Source organism: Papio anubis, chromosome 6 (genome assembly GCF_008728515.1).
Source record: "Papio anubis isolate 15944 chromosome 6, Panubis1.0, whole genome shotgun sequence".
NCBI lineage: Eukaryota > Metazoa > Chordata > Mammalia > Primates > Cercopithecidae > Papio > Papio anubis.
In genome coordinates this window covers 153,892,198-153,908,127 of record NC_044981.1, presented here as the reverse complement: position 1 = coordinate 153,908,127, position 15,930 = coordinate 153,892,198, and the positions used below count along the sequence as shown (strand labels likewise).

Here is a 15,930-nt window from a genome sequence, read left to right as displayed (position 1 = left end):
GACTTCGCTGATTAGTCAGGCTGCCCAAGGGGGAATGAGCTATTGGACAATGATAAATATCTAAAGCTTGCCAAGTTCAGTACCAAAATTTATTTCGACTAGTTTTAAAAGAAAGATTTCTAAAGTGTTTAAACTGCTTTCCTTCCTTTTAGACAGAGTATATTCAACACAATTTAACCTTTAGGATGACTTAAGGATAGCATCATAGCATTTTAATTATGCACAATGATACTTAGGGACCCAGTGTGATATTGTATTGTTTACCCCTTCACTGGAAAGTTCCAGACCATCCTAGACTCTGTTTTCTGTTTTTTCATCTCTTGCTACCTCTTCCCTTGCTGTCTACCTACTTGTTTCTAGTAGAAGACTCCTTTCTAATTGGTTTCCCAACCTATAGCAAATAAACAAAGCAATCAAGTTTCATTCATTAAACATTCAGAGATGAAAAATACAATCCCAGGCAGTCCCTGAAACATTCACAACTTAATTATGCTACATAGGATGCTATGGGAATCCAGAGGAGAAGCATCTGACCCAGAGTCTGGGGATTTCAATGGTGACTTCCTGGAGGAGCTAGTTCTTAAACTGAGACATGAAGGATGAATGAATAGCATTTCACAAGCAAAAGAAAGTGAGAGAATGGGTAGAAGAAAAGATCAAGTGCACAGACAGAAGAAATAGCATGGTAAATATAAAAATAATGATATCTCACATTTATTAAAAACTTCTGTGAATTAACTTACTAAATCCACATACCAATGCTATGAAGCACAATTATTCCTATTTTACAGATGAGGAAACTGTGGCACAGAAAAAACTGTTTCATCCAAGGTCCATACCTAGTTAAGTGGCAAAGTCAAGATTTGGCAGTCTGGCTCTAAAGCTCACACTCTAAATCATCACACTATATAGCTTATCTATGCAAAATTATGAAAGCAAGAGAGAATCCAGTGTTTTGAGCAATCTATTATGAGTGATTTACTAAAGCTGGAAGGCTGTATAGTGCCTAAATATTGCAGAAGATGAGGCAAAACCAGACCTGAGGAGCCTTGTATGCCAGGTACAGGTGTTTAGATTTTATCCTGTAGGTAGTAAAAGCCATCCAGCAGAGGAGTAGCAAGACCACACTGCCTTTGATAAAGTTTTTTATGAAGAATGGATAGAAACAACCAAAGGCTCAAAGTACAGCTAGGAGACTATTCCAGAGCTCTATGTGAGATGATAAAGACCTGAATCAAAGCAATAGAAGTGGTTTCTTTTTTATTTTTATTTTTTTGAGACGGAGTCTCACTCTGTTACCTGGGCTGGGCTGGAGTGCAACGGCATGATCTCGGTTCACTGCAACGTCCGCCTTCTGGGTTCAAGTGATTCTCCTGCCTCAGCCTCCCGAGTAGCTGGGATTACAGATGCACGCCACCACACCCGGCTAATTTTTGTATTTTTTTAGTAAAGACAGGGTTTCGCCATGTTGGCCAGGCTGGTCTCGAACTCCTGTCACCAGGTGATCTGCCCGCCTTCGCTTCCCAAAGTACTGAGATTACAGGCATGAGCCTGGCCATAGAAGTGGTTCTATTTAGGTATTTCCTGCTACTAATCCTATGGAAAGGAAGAGAAAAACTAGAGAAAATCAGGATGTCAAATTCGCAGAACTTATGACCAGACAAGGAAAACTTGTGATAGGGAAAAATGAAATAAAGTTGTAACCAAGGTAGAAAACAGATTTTGAAAGCAGTGGAGGTGGTATAAAAGATTTATTTTAGACATAATTGAGGGGCTTGTGAAATAACATTTTTTAAAAAAACAGCTAAAATTTATATTGAGCTTGCTACATGTGAGGCACTGGTCAAAGAAGTTTACATGCATTGATCCACTGAATCATGAAGGCAACACTATGACATATTAACTTCTTTTTACATGAGGCATCTGAGAAGTTAAGTAACTTGCCCAGGGTCATGCAGCTATTAAGGGGCTGAGCTGGGATCTGAACCCAGGTATCCTGATTTGGAGTGTATTGTCTTTAATAGAGACATGCCAATTTTATAGATGAGTTTGACATTCAAGAATCGTTTAAAGTAAGGATTTGGCCCCAGCTAGCTCAGCCGGTAGGTAATAATAATAATAATAATAATAATAATAATAATAAAAACAAAGATAAGGGTTTGGAAGTCATCAATATACATAGATGGCAGTTGAAGCCATGAGTATTGAGTTAGATATAGAGTATGCAGTCTAAGTGTGGTCCTTCAATCACTTAGGTAAGAATACCCTGAGGATTTTTATTTTTAATAAACATGCAGATTCCTGGGCCTCACCAAAGTCCATGGAAACAAAAACTCTAGGGATAAGACCCATAAATATATCGTTTTGATAACTACCCAACTGATCCTTATATAAAGTTCGAAGATCACTAAAGGAATGAGCAAAGAAATGTGTAACAATGACATTGAGTTTACTAGAAGTGTGTCTACAATAAGAGTAAGCAAATTCTGAAGAAGGATGTTAGTAGGGGCCTGGGCAAGTGTCTGATAAGTCTTTTTTTTTTTTTTTTTTGAGACAAAGTCTTACCCTGTTGCCCAGGCTGGAGTGCAATGGCACAATCTTGGCTCACTGCAACCTATGCCTCCCAGGTTGGGTTCAAACGATTCTCCTGCCTCAGCCTCCCAAGTAGCTGAGATTACAGGCGCACATGACCATGCCTGGCTAATTTTCTGTATCTTTAGTAGAGATGGGGCTTCACTATTTTGGCCAGGCTGGTCTTGAACCCCTGACCTCGTAATCCTCCCACCTTGGCCTCCCAAAGTACTGGGATTACAGCCATGAGCCACAGAGCCTGGCCCTCTGATGAGTCTTTGATCAAATCTAAGCCACAATAAATTATAAGATGTATTATTCTTTCATGCACCACCACCACCAAAACAACAACGTACCCCAAACAAGAGGCCTCCCATGTAAAGCTAGAACAACAAAAGGGTTACAAATGCAATATAAACAAATGAAAAATAAACCCAGCATTCAGAATGAGACAGCAAGGAAACCTGAAAGTCTCTATCTGTACACAAGATAGAAGCAATTTTATCTAAAAGCCAGTACTCACCTAGTTTTGCAGTCTGAATTCATATTACCAGTAGGGTCAAAAACAAAACACAGCAAAACCAACAAAGACAAAACAAAACAAAAAAAATCTTTCAGGCAGAGAATTTAACTTAAAGTGGTCTCAGATTGGTAGTAGTGCAAATAACTGGCAAAGTGAAATGCAAATCCTTTCTGAAGTAATCTGACTTCGATTGAGGCTAATAATGATTACAAGACATTTCCTTATCTTAGACATTTTTTAATTTCTAAAATTTCTAAAAATATGTGTCTTAAAGCCACTGAAATACAGTAGATGGAAAGCATACCAAGCTATATTCTGAATGCTCAGAATCTTTGACGGTGGGGTTATTTTTGGGTTCTCAGATGTACTTTATAATTTCATATAGGTGTTGATTTGTTTTTAAAATAACTATAAAACAAAGACACTATTAACAATTATAAAATTGTTTCCCTTTCCATCACATTTAACCATATTTATAATTCCTCTAAATATAAAAAGTCTCATCCATTTTAAAACAAGAACCCCAAAGAGTGAGATCAGACCACTAATACCTGTACCCTGGAGTCTATGTAAATGCTCCCACACTCTGGGATTTTGATAATGAAACTGCAAAATGCACCACAGGCCCTGGTAACTGTCCAGACATAACAAGACAAACAGCAAACTTTGTTCCTGCCAAGGATGATGATTTACAGTCCTACTCTGACATTTGGTATTCCCTCTTTTGCTCACAGGCTACAAACACTAACTATTTTCATTATATCCAGAGTATCCTGGCTCTTTTTAAGAAAAATTAATCCCTTCTCAACAATGCCACAGTGAAAAAAAATTCTTTTAGAACTTCTGTAATTTTCCAGAAAAGCAGTCTTTTCCTAATTCAAACATACATTTCCCATCTATTCCAAGAGTAGTACAAACACTGCACAAATTACACACCGTAGTTGCTCTGGGGTCTTTTAAAACTGCAAATTTCATTGTACAGCAAGCACATCATCCAAATGAGTTGCTAGATGACTAAAATTGCTTTAGAGTGAAAATAAACACCAACTGATCACTGTGGGGAGTATCATAATCCAAAAGTGTGACTTACAAATAAACCAGTTATACAACCAACCACTGCTAACTTCCCTGTTTTTAGTGGGTGAAGGTCCTCAGAGTCCTTCTCACAACATAGTCCTGTCTAGAGCAATTGATATACAAATTCTAATCTGACACTCATCCTTGCCACACCCCACTAGAGCACCTCTTTCACTCAGGAAAACTATTCTACCCCCAGAGCAAATGTTTGCCTATGAGTGAGTGACTGAGTGAGAGTGTGTGTATGTGTGCGTGTGTCTGTCTAAGTATAGGAATTTTCTAAGACTGTAGAAAGTGAAGTAACAGTTTCCACATCCGCATCTATAATTGAAAATTCACTTTCCCATAGAAACAAGGGAATAATGGTTTCATAGTGACACTACATTTCTAACCATTTTATAACAATTTTGTTTCTATGTGGAACTGTGTAAAATCCACTGAATATGAATGTCAACCTACTTAGTAATTCTTCAGATGATATCTGTTAGTATAATCTGTGTGCTATAAATATTTAAAACACTTTAAGAGTAGCCCATAATCCCATTATACAGAACCCCCATTAACACATTTTTTAATATCCAGAGGTAACAAAACTTAAACAGTACAGAAAGTCACAAAATGAAAACTCAAAATTTTTCTAATCCCAGACTGCTGATTCCCAACTACACCCACTACTTTCCCCTCCCTGGAGATAATCACCATCAACGGTTCTTGAGAACAGAAAGAAAACAATTATTTATAGACCTAAGCACTTTTCTTTTGGAAAAGAATATCATACGCATCAATTGGCGGGCAATGCAGAAAAAGGTTCATCAGATTCTAGAATATGGCAATCTTGTTAATGTCTAGAAATGCTACCTTCATATGAATTTTTGTTTCAATAATGCATTTTCATGTTTTCATATACCTGTAACCTAGATTATTTGATAATGAAGTATAGCATAGTGGTTAAGAGGTAGGCTCTGCAGCAAAACTCCTTGGGGATAAATCCTGTGTGATCTGCAGAAGGTTTCTTAAATGTTCCTCCTATCTATAAAATGGGAATAATATGACTACCTATTTAAGATAATTATACGTAATGAATCAACATGAAGTACTAGAATAGAGCTTAGTGTGCAGTAAGCACTCAATAAATGCTGGCTATTACTGATATCCAGAAATCTTTATATGTTGGATATTTCATCCAAATTTTTGTCAGTAAAATCACTGATGTGCATAATGATACTGAGAAACGACAAAATCAAAAAATCTCTTTTGAACTATCAAAACCTACATTATATCCAGTGTTTCTTAACATCATACTATAATCCTAATGTCTCCAATAGGCAATCTATAAACAGTATATGACTTTTCAAGTGAAAAGTCAGTATATCACTTTTCAAGTGAAATGCTTGATTCCCCACATAACCTACTTATAACTTTATACTGCTCCTGCACAAATCTAATTTTTACACTTAATGCCTTCTGTAGGCCCAGACCTTCTTTTTTTTTTTTTTCAAATATGGCAGGTTTTTTTTTTTTTTTTCAAACATGGCAGTTTTTTTTTTTTTTTTAAATTATACTTTAAGTTCTAGGGTACATGTGCATGATGTGCAGGTTTGTTACATATGTATACATGTGCCATGTTGGTATGCTGCACCCATTAACTCGTCATTTACATTAGGTATATCTCCTAATGCTATCCTTCCCCCTCCCCCTCCCCACAATAGGACCCAGCGTGTGATATTCCCCTTCCTGTGTCCAAGTGACCTCATTGTTCAGTTCCCACCTATGAGTCAGAACATGCGGTATTTGGTTTTCTGTTCTTGCGATACTTTGCTCAGAATGATGGTTTCCAGCTGCATCCATGTCCCTACGAAGGACACGAACTCATCCTTTTTTATGGCTGCATAGTATTCCGTGGTGTATATGTGCCACATTTTCTTAATCCAGCCTATCACTGATGGACATTTGGGTTGATTCCAAGTCTTTGGTATTGTGAATAGTGCCGCAATAAACATACGTGTGCATGTGTCTTTATAGCAGCATGACTTACAATCCTTTGGGTATATCCTCAGTAATGCGATGGCTGGGTCAAAAGGTATTTCTAGTTCTAGATCCTTGAGGAATCGCCACACTGTTTTCCACAATGGTTGAACTAGTTTACAGTCCCACCAACAGTGTAAAAGTGTTCCTATTTCTCCACATCCTCTCCAGCACCTGTTGTTTCCTGACTTTTTAATGATTGCCATTCTAACAGGTGTGAGATGATATCTCATAGTGGTTTTGATTTGCATTTCTCTGATGGCCAGTGATGATGAGCATTTTTTCATGTGTCTGTTGGCTGTATGAATGTCTTCTTTTGAGAAATGTCTGTTCATATCCTTCGCCTACTTTTTGATAGGGTTGTTTGTTTTTTTCTTGTAAATTTGATTGAGTTCTTTATAGGTTCTGGATATTAGCCCTTTGTCAGATGAGTAGATTGCAAAAATTTTCTCCCATTCTGTAGGTTGCCTGTTCACTCTGATGGTAGTTTCTTTTGCTGTGCAGAAGCTCTTTCATTTAATTAGATCCCATTTGTCAATTTTGGCTTTTGTTGCCATTGCTTTTGGTGTTTTAGACATGAAGTCCTTGCCCATGCCTATGTCCTGAATGGTATTACCTAGGTTTTCTTCTAGAGTTTTTATGGTTTTAGGTCTAACATTTAAGTCTCTAATCCATCTTGAATTAATTTTCGTATAAGGAGTAAGGAAAGGATCCAGTTTCAGCTTTCTATTTATGGCTAGCCAATTTTCCCAGCACCATTTATTAAATAGGAAATCCTTTCCCCATTTCTTGTTTCTCTCAGGTTTGTCAAAGATCAGATGGCTGTAGATGTGTGGTATTATTTCTGAGGACTCTGTTCTGTTCCATTGGTCTATATCTCTGTTTTGGTACCAGTACCATGCTGTTTTGGTTACTGTAGCCTTGTAGTATAGTTTGAAGTCAGGTAGCGTGATGCCTCCAGCTTTGTTCTTTTGGTTTAGGATTGTCTTGGCAATGCGGGGTCTTTTTTGGTTCCATATGAACTTTAAAGCAGTTTTTTCCAATTCTGTGAAGAAAGTCATTGACAGATTAATGGGGATGCCATTGAATCTATAAATTACCTTGGGCAGTATGGCTATTTTCACGATATTGATTCTTCCTATCCATGAGCATGGTATGTTCTTCCATTTGTTTGTGTCCTCTTTTATTTCACTGAGCAGTGGTTTGTAGTTCTCCTTGAAGAGGTCCTTTACCATCCCTTGTAAGTTGGATTCCTAGGTATTTTATTCTGTTTGAAGCTATTGTGAATGGGAGTTCATTCATGATTTAGCTCTCTGTTTGTCTGTTACTGGTGTATAAGAATGCTTGTGATTTTTGCACATTGATTTTGTATCCTGAGACTTTGCTGAAGTTGCTTATCAGCTTAAGGAGATTTTGGGCTGAGATGATGGGGTTTTCTAAATATACAATCATGTCATCTGCAAACAGGGACAATTTGACTTCTTCTTTTCCTAACTGAATACCCTTTATTTCTTTCTCTTGCCTGATTGCCCCAGCCAGAACTTCCAACACTATGTTGAATAGGAGTGGTGAGAGAGGGCATCCCTGTCTCGTGCCAGTTTTCAAAGGGAATGCTTCCAGTTTTTGCCCATTCAGTATGATATTGGCTGTGGGTTTGTCATAAATAGCTCTTATTATTTTGAGATACATTCCATCAATACCGAATTTATTGAGAGTTTTTAGCATGAAGGGCTGTTGAATTTTGTCAAAGGCCTTTTCTGCATCTACTGAGATAATCATGTGGTTTTTGTTTTTGGTTCTGTTTATATGCTGGATTATGTTTATTGATTTGCGTATGTTAAACCAGCCTTGCATCCCAGGGATGAAGCCCACTTGATCATGGTGCATAAGCTTTTTGATGTGCTGCTGGATTTGGTTTGCCAGTATTTTATTGAGGATTTTTGCATCGATGTTCATCAAGGATATGGGTCTAAAATTCTCTTTTTTTTGTTGCATCTCTGTCAGGCTTTGGTATCAGGATGATGTTGGCCTCGTAAAATGAGTTAGGGAGGATTCCCTCTTTTTCTATTGATTGGAATAATTTCAGAAGGAATGGTACCAGCTCCTCCTTGTACCTCTGGTAGAATTCAGCTGTGAATCTCTCTGGTCCTGGACTTTTTTTGGTTGCTAGGTTATTAATTATTGCCTCAATTTCAGAGCCTGCTATTGGTCTATTCAGGGATTCAACTTCTTCCTGGTTTCGTCTTGGGAGAGTATAAGTGTCCAGGAAATTATGCATTTCTTCTAGGTTTTCTAGTTTATTTGCGTAGAGGTGTTTATAGTATTCTCTGATGGTAGTTTGTATTTCTGTGGGGTTGGTGGTGATATCCCCTTTATCATTTTTTATTGCGTCTATTTGATTCTTCTCTCTTTTCTTCTTTATTAGTCTTGCTAGCGGTCTATCAATTTTGTTGATCTTTTCAAAAACCCAGCTCCTGGATTCATTGATTTTTTGAAGGGTTTTTTGTGTCTCTATCTTCTTCAGTTCTGCTCTGATCTTAGTTATTTCTTGCCTTCTGCTAGCTTTTGAATTTGTTTGCTCTTGCTTCTCTAGTTATTTTAATTGGGATGTTAGGGTGTCAATTTTAGATCTTTCCTGCTTTCTCTTGTGGGCATTTAGTGCTATAAATTTCCCTCTACACACTGCTTTAAATGTGTCCCAGAGATTCTGGTATGTTGTATCTTTGTTCTTATTGGTTTCAAAGAACATCTTTATTTCTGCCTTCATTTCGTTATGTACCCCGTAGTCATTCAGGAGCAGGTTGTTCAGTTTCCATGTAGTTGAGCAGTTTTGATTGAGTTTCTTAGTCCTGAGTTCTAGTTTGATTGCACTGTGGTCTGAGAGACAGTTTGTTATAATTTCTGTTCTTGTACATTTGCCGAGGAGCACTTTACTTCCAACTATGTGGTCAATTTTGGAATAAGTGTGACGTGGTGCTGAGAAGAATGTATATTCTATTGATTTGGGGTGGAGAGTTCTATAGATGTCTATTAGGTCCGCTTGGTGCAGAGATTAGTTCAATTCCTGGATATCCTTGTTAACTTTCTTCTCGTTGATCTGTCTAATGTTGACAGTGGGGTGTTAAAGTCTCCTGTTATTATTCTATGGGAGTCTAAGTCTCTTTGTAAGTCTCTAAGGACTTGCTTTATGAATTTGGGTGCTCCTGTATTGGGTGCATATATATTTAGGATAGTTAGCTCTTCCTGATGAATTGAGAATTGATCCCTTCACCATTATGTAATGGCCTTCTTTGTCTCTTTTGATCTTTGATGGTTTAATGTCCGGTTTATCCAGAGACTAGGATTGCTACCCCTGCTTTTTTTTTTTTTTTTTTTTTTTTTTTCCATTTGCTTGGTAGATCTTCCTCCATCCCTTTATTTTGAGCCTATGTGTGTCTCTGCATGTGAGATGGGTCTCCTGAATACAGCAAACTGATCGGTCTTGACCCCTTATCCAATTTTCCAATCTGTGTCTTTTAATTGGACCATTTAGTCCATTTACATTTAAGGTTAATGTTGTTATGTGTGAACTTGATCCTGTCATTATGATATTAGCTGGTTATTTTGCTCGCTAGTTGATGCAGTTTCTTCCTAGCATCGATGGACTTTACATTTTGACATGTTTTTGCATTGGCTGATACCTGTTGTTCCTTTCCATGTTTAGTGCTTCCTTCAGGATCTCTTGTAGGGCAGGCCTGGTGGTGACAAAATCTCTAAGCATTGGCTTATCTGTAAAGGATTTTATTTCTCCTTCACTTATGAAACTTAGTTTGGCTGGATATGAAGTTCTGGGTTGAAAATTCTTCTCTTTAAGAATGTTGAATATTGGCCCCCACTGTCTTCTGGCTCGGACAGTTTCTGCCAAGAGATCTGCTGTTAGTCTGATGGGCTTCCCTTTGTGTGTAACCCGACCTTTCTCTCTGTCTGCCCTTAAGACTTTTTCCTTCATTTCAACTTTGGTTGAATCTGACAATTATGTGTCTTGGAGTTGCTCTTCTCGAGGAGTATCTTTGTGGCGTTCTCTGTATTTCCTGAATTTGAATGTTGGCCTGCCTTACTAGGTTGGGGAAGTTCTCTTGGATGATATCCTGCAGAGTGTTTTCCAACTTGGTTCCATTTTCCCCGTCACTTTCAGGCACACCAATAAGACGTAGATTTGGTCTTTTCACATAATCCCACATTTCTTGGAGGCTTTGTTCATTTCTTTTTACTCTTTTTTCTCTACACTTCTCTTCTTGCTTCATTTCATTAATTTGATCTTCAATCGCTGATACTGTTTCTTCCAGTTGATCAAGTCAGTTACTGAAGCTTGTGCATTTGTCACGTAGTTCTCATGTCATGGTTTTCATCTCTATCAGTTCTTTTAAGGTCTTCTCTGCATTGATTATTCTAGTTATCCATTCATCCATTGTTTTTTCAAGGTTCTTAGTTTCTTTGCGCTGGTTATGTAGTTCCTCCTTTAGCTCTGAGAAGTTTGATAGACTGAAGCCTTCTTCTCTCAACTCTTCAAAGTCATTCTCCGTCCAGCTTTGTTCTGTTGCTGGCGATGAGCTGTGTTCCTTTGGGGGGAGAGATGCGCTCTCATTTTTTGAATTTCCAGCTTTTCTGCCCTGCTTTTTCCCCATCTTTGTGGTTTTATCTGCCTTTGGTCTTTGATGATGGTGACGTACTGATGGGGTTTTGGTGTGGGTGTCTTTTCTGTTTGTTAGTTTTCCTTCTAACAGTCAGGACCCTCAGCTGTAGGTCTTTTGGAGTTTGCTTGACGTCCACTCCAGACCCTGTCTGCTGGGTATCAGCAGCGGAAGCTGCAGAAGATAGAATCTTGCTGAACAGCAAGTGTTGCTGTCTGATTCTTACTCTGGAAGCTTCGTCTCGGGGTGTACCCCGCCGTGTGAGGTGTGAGGTGTCAGTCACCTAGTGAGGGATGTCTCCTAGTTAGGCTACTCAGGGGTCAGGGACCCACTTGAGCAGGCAGTCTGTCCATTCTCAGATCTCAGCCTCCGTGCTGGGAGATCCATTGCTCTCTTCAAAGCTGTCAGACAGGGGCATTTACCTCTGCCAAGGTTTCTGCTCCTTTTGTTTAGCTATGCCCTGTCCCCAGAGGAGCGGCCCAGCCCTTCTTAAGAGACGATATCACTTTGGAGTTTGTACTCATTTATTTGTTCTTTACTTCTGCCTAAGATAATAATTTTTTATCAAGTACAGACTACCATTTCTCTGCATTTCAACAGAGTTCATGTCTACTTGAATGTCCTAAAGGTACCTGAAACGTATATCCAAAACTTAAAACACCATTTTTGCCTCAAAACAGTTTTTCTTCCTATATTTGTAATCTCACTGTAACAGGATCATCTTCCTATTCCCCATTCTCAAGTCCTGAAGAGGTCAACACATAAAACACTTCTTGACTCACCTATCCTCTCCCATCCTTACCACCGCTGATTAGGTGTCCTAGCCTAGGCCCTCATCATTTATTGGGAAGGAAGACGTCTATACCATTCAGATCAGAGAGAGTGCTAGCTACTGATTGTAGTGTCTGAGTTACTCTGTGATGAAGCAACACAAACACGGGTTTGTGATAACATTGCTTTCCTTGGTATTGAGAGCTCCAAAGTCATAATTCCAATTCTTATACCTATTAGCAAGCTTCGGTATGTTAACTACAGTGACTTTTGACCCACATATCTGAGGTGAACAACTGTTTTGAAAGGCTGAAGTAATCTACTGACGCACAGAGATGTTGATAGGCTGCAGAGAGACACCATTAAGCCCTTACTTTTTTTGCAAACCAGACTTGTTGGCACAGTTGTTAAGGTATTAACATGAGGAACAGCATATGTTGTCAAATAGCCCAGAGGGCAAAAGGAGAAAATCTGATTTTCCTGGCTAGACAAGGTGGGAGTTTAATTGATAAAAATATATTTTACTGGCCGAGCGCAGTTGCTCATGCCTGTAATCCCAGTTCTTTGGGAGGCCAAGGCAGGTGGATTACCTGAGATCAGGAGTTTGAGACCAGCCTAGCCAATATGGTGAAATCCTATCTCTACTAAAAATACAAAAATTAGCTGGACTTGGTGGTGGGCACCTATAATTCCAACTACTAAGGAGGCTGAGGCAGAAGAATCGCTTGAACTCAGGAGGCAGAGGTTGCAGTGAGCTGGGACCGTGCCACTGCACTCCAGCCTGGGTGACAGAGTGAGACTCCATCTCAAAAACAACAACAACAACTCTCTCTCTCTCTCTCTCTCTCTGTGTGTATATATATATAACTTAAAATGCACCTACAAAAATGTGTATTACTTTCCTCTTAAATGTTGCAATTTTTCTTCGGTTTCCAATGTGCTTACTTAACTTACAGCTCACTATGCCAAATGCTGAAAGTGCTGAGGGCCTTCCAATTACCACCAGCAGCCAAAATAGAGGAGCACAGAGAACGGACTATGATGTCAAAACATAAGAGATCATTATTGCGCCTATTGAACTTCCTTTGTATCCATATAGACATTGCCTATTACTATATCTGCATAATTCACTTCACTTAATATTGCAATGTCTATTTAGTAAAATTAATGTTGAGAATCTGCATAATTTTCCAATTCCTTTCCATTTCAATTCCAATACTGTTTGCTAAGCGTCTATCATGAGCCAAACTTTGTGCTTAGAGCCGGAAATGGAAAGAGGAAGAGGTCACAGTCTCAGGGGAAAATAAGTGCAATGCCTCACCAACTCAGGACTTTGAACTTGCTCTAAACTAGTACAGATTTGGTGCCCACAAAAAGGGGGGTTAACCCTCCAATGTTGCTTTCATAATAGTAGTTGGTCCAGTTTGCCAGTCCAGCCAAGACAAGACCTGGCTAAGACAGCCCCAGCTTCCTTCAATATGATCACCTTTCATCCTTCAATTAAAAACTTCCTATTAGCTGCACATTACAGACCATCAAAAGATAGAGGAGGTTTGTAGAACAGCAAAGCCAAAAGGCATAGCCAAAGGCATTCACAATCAGTTCAATCATAAGTAATATTCTCTTGTACACCTGCATATTGCCTACAACTTTTTATGCTTATGTTATATATAAATCCATGATATCTTACTATAATAGCTGAGACTAGAATAACAGTGTTTGGAAAGAAGTTTGATACAAACTTACTATATATATATTTCTGATTATAAAAGTAATACACGCTCATTCTACAAAATTTTGAAATTATAGAAGAAAATAAAAATCACGGGAATTTCATCAATCTCAGATTATTAAAATATTGTTAACACACTTGGTATATATTAAATCAGTCTTTTATTATTTTAACCAAAGTTAGGACTGTACCATGTTTGTGTAAATTATCTTTCTATTTAATATGTGATAAACGTTTTCTTGAATCATCTTTTTTTGTATATAATTCTTCAGAAGTTTTTTCTTAATGGCAGTACATAAATGTTTTTGTAAATTACCAATTTTTTCATTAAGAAAGTCTATAAATTGTATTGTTAGGTCAAAGACAGTTTTAAATGCTTCTGGTACATATTATCAAATTGTCTGGCCCTGTTTTGAATTAAGGCATTACTGGAGCTTTTTAGAACTTAGAAAAAATTCCTAAAGTTCACAGTTCTCACCATATCTTGAAATTATTTCTCTAGTCAATAATACTATAGACAAAATTTCTCTTGGATAACCTCTTATCAAAAGCTTTATGACAATGAGAACCTAGAAAAAGACTGACACTGTACCTATATAAATAGAGTAACATATATATCAATTAGCCTACTCTACAGTTAATAAAAGTATCTCTAAAACGCTTATAGGGGCTGGGCACGGTGGCTCACTCCTTTAATCCCAGCACTTTGGGAGGCCGAGTTGCGCATACCACCTGAGGTAAGGAGTTTGATATCAGCCTGACCAACATGGAGAAACCACCTCTCTACTAAAAATACAAAATTAGGCAGGCGTGGTGGCATATGCCTGTAATCCCAGCTACACAGGAGGCTGAGGCAGGAGAATTGCTTGAAGTTGGGAGGTGGAGGTTGCAGTGAGCCAAGATTGCGCCATTGCACTCCAGCCTGGCCAACGAGAGTGAAACTCCATCTCAATAAAATATAAAATAAAATAAAATAAAATAAAATAAAATAAATAAAGTAAAATAAATAAAAGGCTTAATAGGGAGGAAATAGAATTCCAGGCAATACCTAAAACAAATTTACTTTCCCTTTTTTGACCAAAACTCATACAAATACAGATAAATCAAAACTGTTGAACTCAATTCTATAAAATGTATGTAGTCATACTTACATAGTATATTCTTCATATCTGTACTAAAAGGCAAAATCTAAAAATATCATCTCAACATTTGAAAAGTATTATCACTTACAAGCTTTTACATGCCAAATTTAGTCTTAACAACCTTAAAGAATGCTATTACTATTATTACAGTCATTTTTTAACACATTAGGAAACAGATGAAAAGATTAGGTGACTTGACTAATTGAATATGTATAATAAATGGATAGCAAAGCCAGAATTCAAACCCAGGTCTCTGGACTCTAAATGTGGATCCTTTTTGTTTCTGTACTGTTTTCTATAAATCATAAATAATCAAATTTCTCTTTATACTTGGCTTCCGGTTTTTTTTTTTTTTAAAAAAAACAGATTTATTTCTTAATGTTTAAATAATTTACTTAAGCCAAAATTAAAATAAGTTTGCATTCCCTGAGTGCACACACTGATAGTGGGTGGGCCAACTAATAAAACTACTGATAGCACACAGATGCCAGCTTAAAGTTAACATTTTTCCATTGTATAAATCCACAAACAGAGAAACACGTTTGGCTGAGCATAATCTAATTTGTAAATTTCCCAAAGAAAACAAACATTACAACTACTAGAATTGTTTTCCCTATAAATAGAGTAGTGTGGAGATCACAACTGAGAACAACACGAAATTCCTTTAAAATGACACACTGAAGGAAGCCCTATTCTCTCCTTTAAAAAAAAATACATATATACTCATAAATAAATATTTCCTTCCATTTCTCCCTTTTATCCACTACCACCCTAACTTCTTCTAACAATGAAAGAATAAAAAATTAACAACAGAAGATTTTTGAAGTTAATTTATAACTTTTACAAAATCATCAACTATCATTAATTTAGCAATATTTTAATGTATTTATCAATCATGGTTTATCTGATTTAATTTAGTTGCTTTAACAAATATAGCTTTACATTTGTATTTTTATTAGTTTTATTTTAATCGGCAAATAATAACTGTATATATTTATGGGGTATAAGGTGATATTTCAATACATGTGTACTTTGTGGAATTATCATATCAGAGTAATTAGTATATCCATCACCTCAAACATTTACCATCTCTTTGCAGTGAGACATTTAAAATATCTGTTTTAGCTATTTTGAACTACAATAACTATAGTCACCTTGCGGTGTAACAGAACACCAGAACTTATTTCTCTTTTTTTTTTTTTTTTTTGAGACGGAGTCTCGGCTCTGTCGCCCAGGCTGGAGTGCAGCGGCCGGATCTCAGCTCACTGCGAGCTCCGCCTCCCGGGTTCACGCCATTCTCCTGTCTCAGCCTCCCAAGTAGCTGGGACTACAGGCGCCCGCCACCTCGCCTGGCTAGTTTTTTTGTATTTTTTAGTGGAGACGGGGTTTCACCATGTTAGCCAGGATGGTCTCGATCTT

General features: G+C 37.6%; 1 protein-coding gene across 5 annotated transcripts in view; it reads right to left on the bottom strand.

Annotated features, from left to right (window-relative positions):
- CEP57L1 (centrosomal protein 57 like 1) overlaps nt 1-3,664 on the bottom strand; it is a 33,362-nt gene extending 29,698 nt beyond the window's left edge. For 4 of the 5 annotated variants that reach the window (XM_009206318.4, XM_021938024.2, XM_021938025.2 and 1 more), the window contains exon 1: nt 1,300-1,336. In XM_009206318.4, coding sequence (XP_009204582.2) covers nt 1,300-1,326 — 27 coding nt within the window. In that variant the 5' untranslated portion in view covers nt 1,327-1,336. Of the gene's footprint in view, nt 1-1,299; nt 1,337-3,645 lie in introns of those variants that run through there. The other variant, XM_031667542.1, reaches the window with a different exon arrangement.
- Nucleotides 3,665-15,930: the final 12,266 nt, after the last annotated feature.